Source organism: Gracilinanus agilis, chromosome 2 (assembly GCF_016433145.1).
Source record: "Gracilinanus agilis isolate LMUSP501 chromosome 2, AgileGrace, whole genome shotgun sequence".
In the NCBI taxonomy this organism is placed as follows: domain Eukaryota; kingdom Metazoa; phylum Chordata; class Mammalia; order Didelphimorphia; family Didelphidae; genus Gracilinanus; species Gracilinanus agilis.
In genome coordinates, this window is record NC_058131.1 from 688,405,346 (window position 1) to 688,412,942 (window position 7,597).

At 41.3% G+C, this 7,597-nt stretch overlaps 1 protein-coding gene across 1 annotated transcript in view; it reads left to right on the forward strand.

The window, feature by feature from the left end:
* Positions 1-1,365, forward strand: part of OPN4 (opsin 4) — a 33,204-nt gene extending 31,839 nt beyond the window's left edge. The window contains exon 11 of the mRNA XM_044662886.1: positions 1,327-1,365. Coding sequence (XP_044518821.1) covers positions 1,327-1,365 — 39 coding nt within the window. The remainder of the gene's footprint in view (positions 1-1,326) is intronic.
* The last annotated feature ends 6,232 nt before the right edge of the window (positions 1,366-7,597 follow it).

A 7,597-nucleotide genomic window follows, 5' to 3' on the forward strand; every position in this document is an offset into this window, starting at 1 on the left:
TAAGGACCCTTCTGATTCTAAGTCTTTGAATCTATGATTCCTTTCAAGGAAATATGCTGGTCTTTCTCCTCCTCCATCTCTTCTACCTCTGTGATTCTGGGTAAAGAGGAAGGACTACAGAGGTATAGGGCATTCAGAAAAGCAAAGCACTTTAGATCTGAAAGGTCATCCTTCTGACCTGTGTGTCTGTCATGGTCTTGCTCCATCTTGGAGTATGAATGACTCTTCCCCTGGTCCTTGCCCCTAGCATCTTAGACAAGTGCTCAGCTACCCTCTACTTGGAACATTCCAGTAAGAGGGTTCTCATTTACAAGGTTGTCCATCCCCCTCGAATAGCACTGACTGGTAGGAAGGTGTCTCTTCCATTGAGCCAAAATCGATCACTGTACCTTATCCCAGTGGCCCTTATTCTGCCCTCTGGGGCCAAGCAAAATAGGTCTAATTCTCCTTCCCATGACAGCCCTTTGAATATGTGAAGACAGCTCTCATGCCCTGTCCAGGTCTCTTTTTCTTCAGGCTAAAGAGTCCCAACTTTGCCAACTGATCTTTGCCTTGGTTTCTTGGCATCTTGGCCACCCTCCTTGGGATATACTCCAGTTTGCCAATATCCTCCACATATATGGTATCCAGAAGTAAACTCAGGACTTAAGATGTGGTCTGATGAGGGAGGGGAGAGGGGAACCATGCATGGGCTTCTTTTCAGGGGTTCTAAACTTTCTCTGTGTCACGGATACCAATAGCAGAGATACCAATATCCCAACTCAAAATACTGCTTTTGAAAGCACGAAATAAGTCATGGGATTGCAAAGGAAGCCAATTATATTGAAATATTGTTATTAAGATATATATTTTTAGAGACTAAGTTTACAGAGCTCACTTTAAGAACCTTTAGAAGTTGTAGAAACAGGTTTTTTTGCAGCTGCAATCTAAGATCTCATCAGCTTTTGGCAGCCACCATACACTGTTGACTTTATCTTTTAAATAATAGCCATCACGTTTGAGATTTACAGAGTACCTAGCAAACATTATTTCATCTGAGCCTAACAACAGTCTTGTAGGATAGGTCTTGCATGTATTATTATCCCCATTTTTCAAGTAAGGAAAATGTGACTGAGAGGTTACTTGGCTTGCCCAGGATCACAACTAAGGTTGGCTTGGCCTCAAAGGTGGATGGAGACCAGACTTTGTAATTTTACCCTTAACCAGGAGGGCCCAGAGTCCCTGTAGGTTGGCTTCAGAAGACCCCAGGTCCTTCCTTTTAGGCCAAAGGGCCAGTCCAACTGTGGTGCTCCATTCCTGACCAATCTGTGCTATTTATTTTCACAGACAGGGACCCTGCTCCCCAGCCTGGATCTTCAAATCTAAATGTGATTCTGCACCCTGCCTAGAGGCTATCCACCATTCTGGGCTTTTGGTCATGTATCTACTTCCTCTGGAAAACAGTCTAAGTACCTACTGCACACTTACACATTTATTCCCCGAAAAGAGAAACCAGAACACTTGAGATGTTGCCAAGTGTCTGGTGCCCTACTATGACTCTGCAGCCCTGGTACAGATGCCCCTCCTTCACTCTCTCTGGAGCATGGTTCTCCATCCCTACTCTCCTGAGTAATATTCACCCCCAGTGTATTTCCAGGATGTTCAAAAAACTGGGCCATGGTTTAATAAGCTGCTCTCAAGGGCAGTTTCTTTGTGTTCTATCTCTTTGGTAGTTTGCTGTCATTTTGAATATAAGCTGTTAAAAAAAACAAACAGATGACTTTCTAGCAGTAAAAGAAAAGGGATGTGAGTTGTGCCAAGATTATTTGAAATTTTGTAATCTTGTTTTCTCCCCATTCTCTCTCCATGACTAAACCGGTTTCCCAGATGACAGGGTTAACCTCATTCTTTTCATGTGTAACATGCGTGCTCAAATCCTGTGTGCTTGTGGTTGATTTTCATTATAAACTCGATGTTTATCTGCACTCTCTCTGGTTCTAATGTATGTTTCAGGAAAAAAAAGTCCCCAAGGACAAGTGTAATCACTAATCATTGTTCTGTTGCTGTGGGATTGTATTCGATTGGAGGATTGGGATTCCACTGGCATAGAGAACTCCCACATGAGCAAACTCCCTATCCCAAAGCAGGTTGGCATCTCCTCTGTGACTTACAGTCTTAGAGACTTGCCTAGAGCAGAAATGTCATCCACATAGTTGGCAGCCTCCAAACTCCTGCATGTAACCAAAACCACATTAAAATATCATTGGGCAATCTGAAAAAAATTAAAATACAATAGAATATAGATAATATTACTGAGTGATTTTCAAAGTCAACATGTGGTCTGAAGGGTTTCGTGCCCACGGCTCCCCAGGCCAACTTCCTAGGCACTAAGTCATCCTGCCCCTCATTGGATGGAAGACATGTAGAAGCAACAACAGGATGGCCAAGGTCAGAGTAATTGTTGTCACCGATCTCGGTCTGGGAGAATAGACAATGGAACCCATTCCTGTGTCTCTGTCCCATCCAAAAGGTGGGAAGCTATAAGAGCAGAATACTATACTCAGTGTCTAATGTGGTCAAGTTGATCTTGTTTCACCGTGTATGTGTGTTATTGTTCTTTCAAGGGAGGGTTAAATGTATGTGTTGGGGAGGGAACATCAGGAAATAACTCATGTACGGAATCAAAAGCATCAATAAAACTTTTTAAACATCCTAACTGTCTGAGTATTGAGCCCTGTTCTTACACATGACCCATTGCTTTTCCCTTTTCCCTTTCTTGTCCGTGTTTTGGATCCTGCCCAAGCGAGTACTTAGAATAATGGAGATGCCTGGGCCATGTTCTGAGTCAGTTCTAAGTGAGGAGAAAGTCTTCTTCACCTGGTTTCACTGACAGACATTTTTGAGAACAAAAAAAAATGGGCTGAGGCACTGTTCCCCGGATTTATCTTAATTCTGGTGCCCTCCCTCCGAGATTATTTCCAATTGATCCTGTCTATTTCTTTTGTTCAGTTGTTTCTAACACTTTCTGAACCCATTTAGAATTTTCTTGGCAAAGTCACTGGAGTGGTTTGCCATTTCCTTTTCTAGCTCCTTCTACAAATGAGGAAACTAAGGCAAATAAGGTTAAGTGACTTGACCAGAATCACACAGCCAGTAAGTGTACAAAAGCAGATTTGAACTCAGGTCTTCCTGACTCCTGATGCAGGGTTCTCTCCACTGCATCATTTAGCTGCCCTGCTGATAGCTTTTGACCAGAGTTGTTTGCATGTTGTTTCTCCCATTTAGTCAAGGGCAAGAATAGTTTTTAACCTGTATATCTCCAGTGCTTAAACAGTGCCTGGAATACAGTAGGAGATCAATAAATAATTGTTGACTATCAGACTTGGACCCCATGTGATGGTGGGGCAGGGGAGCTAGCTTCCTTTGTTCACCCTTTGGAACTCCCCTGGTTCATAAGACCACAAGCACCCAATACCTGGGATAAAATTCAAACATTATATTCCCTTTCCTGTATTACTAAAGCTGCCCAACTGCCCAACACCTTAGAGTATGGAAAGAAAAAAGAGATGTAAATTGGATGCCCCCAAACTAGAAAAATTCCTGTGGTTTGGCTGGATGAGGTGGGGGAGTCTAGTCCCACTCGCTGGCACTGTTCCCAGAACTCATCAAATTATAACTGGAGAGCTGGAATGGACTCCAAAGGCCACCTAATCCCAGCCCTTCATTTTACAGATAAAGAAACTGAGGCAGTGGGAGCTTTAGTCAGCCAACCAAGGTCACACGGGTCATTATAGTCATCAGAGGTGAGCTCTCTGGTTCTAGAGCCAGCGCCTTTTCTCCTGTTCCATGCTGCAATATGGGAGAAGGGTGGTTTGCTGAGGGAGATGAGTATCAAAGAATCCCTGTTTCAGAATGAAAGGAAATCACCAAGATTACCTACAAGGCATCCTAAACTTAACCTTTATTTGAAGGGTCTCATTGTGTCAAGCCAATCCTTACAGTTTCGACCCAGGGTTTCTAGTCCTTGCCTCTAAAACTAAGAAGAATGACTCTCATTCATTCTTTTTTATTCTTTTTTTCTTTTCTTTTGTTAAGTCCTTGCTTTCTGTCTTAGGAACAATTCTGAGTCAGAAAAGCAGCAAAAGCTAGGCAAATGGGGTTAATAGACTAGCCTGGGTCAGATTGAAAGTATCTGAGGTCAGATTTGAACCCAAGTCCTCCCAATTTCAGGCCTGGAGCTCTATCCACTGTGCTATCTTGCTGCCCTTCTAACCTCTTTTCCATGTGACATCCCTTCCTGCCATGAACCCTCCTTGAGTCCTCTTTTCTTCAAGATGAATATCTCCAATTTCTTTAACCTTTCCTCTTATGGCATTATTTCCAATCTCTAAGTCTTTTGCCCATGGATATTCTTCAATTTGTCCAGAAGATAGCAGAGGGACTCTCGTAATCTCTTTGAGCCATTGTTTCCTCAAATGTAAAAAGGGTAAAACAGTCCTTGTACTATCATACTAAATTGTCACAAGGACAGTGCTATATAAATCCCCAAACCCTATATTCATGTAATAAAGGAGTTTGCAAAAAAAGAGATCCCAAGCTCATTAATAAATGATATCTGTGAAGATAAGAGTCTTAGACCTTCTCAATGACAGGCTCATGACATAGCAAGTGTGATGGAGTCCAAAGACCCAGGTTAAGCAACCAGGAGATCTGGGATTAACTCTTGCTTCTGCCACTTACTACAGTATGGGAAAGTCTTTTAACTTGTCTCAGTTTCTTCATCTGGAGAATGGGGATGATAACAGGACCTCCCTTACAGGTTGGCTTGTGAAGATCAAATGAGATAATATTCATGAAGTGTGCCTGGCACATAGTAGGTGCTAAAAAAGTCTGTTTCCTTCTTGTCTGCATCCCCCAGGTTCCCATGTCCATATGTATCTCTTATACCTCTTCCAGATGATAGAACAGTCACATCTTCAGTGTGCTAGGAGGGGACAGAAAGACAGTTGTCCATGGGATGAGCTGCCCAATGGACACTGGAGTGAGCTCCTGACTGGGAACTACTTGAGCTTTGCTGAGTGTCCACAGCTGGCTACCTGCCCTCCAGATGTAGACTTGACCCATTCTCCAAAGGATAGTCCCAGCACCAAGGAGTGCCTAACCATTCAAGATACACAAGAGGTCACAGACATTGTCCACTGTCCAATCATGGTATCTCCTCCTGCATCCAAGATCAGGCATCTTGGCAGATTGAAACACCCAATCCCAGACTTTCACTTGAGTATCTTGTCCCACTGTGGCCTGTTGGATATTTCAAACTGGAAGTCCCATAAGCATCTCAAACATCTCTTAAATATAACCCATTAGCAATCCCTCCAAATCTACTCCTCTGCTAACTTTCCCTATTCCCCTAACTAACCCAGGACCATTATCCTTGCCCCACATAGTCAATCGACTGGAAACTTTGTCGTTTCTCTTTAATGTGTCTCAAATCCATCCCCTTCTCAGCTGCTACCTCAGTTCAGGTCCTCATTGCCTCTCACATGGACTATTGCACTCACTTTCTCTACTTCAAATTTCTCCCTACTCCAATATCACACATTTGACTACTTGCCTAGAGTGCAGATCTGACCATGCCACCCTCCCTGTTGCCTCTAGGATCAAACATAAATTTCTCTGCTTGGTATGTAAAACCTTTCCCAACATAGTCTCAACCTCCCTTTCTGGGTTTCTTCTACATTACTCAACTCCAAACACTATGATTTCTTGCCAAAAGAAATCTTATTCCTCACCCAAAATGTTCCATCTCTGAGCCTTGTGAAGGCAGTCCCCTGTGCCTGGAGTGCCCTCCTTTTTTACCTCCACTTCACAGAGCCCATCATTTCCTTCCAAGCTTGAGTCAGAGGTCATCTTTTTTTTTTAAACCCTTACCTTCTCTCTTAGGATCAATACTGTGTAATTGATTCCAAGACAAAAGAATGGTAATTGGCAAGGCAATGGAAGTTAAGTGACTTGCCCAGGGTCACCCAGATAGGACGTGAATAAGGCTATATTTGAACCCAGAACCTCCTATCTCAGGGCCTCGATCTCAATCTCCTGAATTACCTAGCAGCCCCCAAAGGTCATCTTCTAAATGGAGCCTCTCCTCATTCTCCTAACCACAGCTATTAGTTCCATCTACGGCACCATTTATGTGGCCTATTTTTTTATGTGTGGCATGTGTGGCAATTATTTCATCTACTTGATGTAAACATACACATATATATTGTCTCCTCCCCCAGTGAAATAATTAAGCTCCTTCAGCTTTGGGACTTTTACATTTTTGTTTTTGTATCTCTAGTATTTGGCATATATTAGGCACTTAATAAATATTTGATTGTTTGATTTCTCCTTCAACTCACTCACCCATTAAAAACTGTTGTAAAAACTCTAGTGTAAGATGGCAGAAATTGGGTTTAGTCTAAGATCTCATGTCAGATACCACAACAAGCTCCAATAGATACATGATCTAGGAATAAACAGTAATAAAATAAACAAATTAGGAGAGTGAAGAGGGACATATCTTTCACAACTATGGATAGGGGAAGGGTTCTTGACCAAAACAAAAGATCAAGAAACTCACAGAAAAAATAGCCAACTTTGATTACATCAAATTTAAAAGCTTTTGCATAAACAAAATCAATGCAATCAAAATTCAAAGAGAAACAGCTGGATTTAAAAAAAAAACCTTTCCATCAGGTTTCTCTGATAAAGTTCTGATTAAACAAGATACATAGGGAACTGATTCAAATATTATAAGAACAAGAACCCAACAGATAGTCAATGCATCAAAACAGGAAGTTCTCAAAGGAAGAAGTTATGAACAACCATATGAAAAGTGCTTCAAATCACTAATAGTGAAAGAACTGTAAATTTAAAAACTCTGAAGTTCTACCTCATACTCACCAGGTTCACCAAGGTGACAAAAAAGGGAAAATGGCAATTATGAGGGGATATGTTAGGAAACACTAATGCACTGGGTTGTAGTTGTTGATTTTTGAGAATAAAAGTTTTTTTTTTTCATGGAATTTTATTTTTTTTCGATTACCAGTAGAAAGAAATTTTGGCAATCATTTTCTAACATCTTTTGATTCAGATTCTCTCCCTTCAAGCCCCCCACCATTGATAAATAGCCTGATATAAGTTATATGAGTATTTTCATGTAATACATATTTCCATATTCCCATGTTGTGATTGTAGACACATATCACACATACAACAGAAAACTCATTAAGGAAATAAAGTGAAGGATAATGTGCTTTGATGTGCAATCAGATTCCAACAATTTCTTCTTTGACTGTTCTTGGAACCTTGTTTTGGTGGTGATAGTTTAGTGCTTCACAGTGATCATTATACTACTGATCATTTCTGCTACTGTGTATGCTGTTCTCCTGGTTCTACTCACTTCACTTTACATCAGTTCATATAAGTCTTTCCAGGTTTTTCTGAGCTCATCCTGTTCACCATTTCTTATGGAGCAATAGTTTCCCATTACAAACTTATAGCTTGTAGTCATTCCCCAAGTGATGGACACCCCCTCAGTTTTCAATACTTTTCCATTACAAAAAGAGCTGATAAA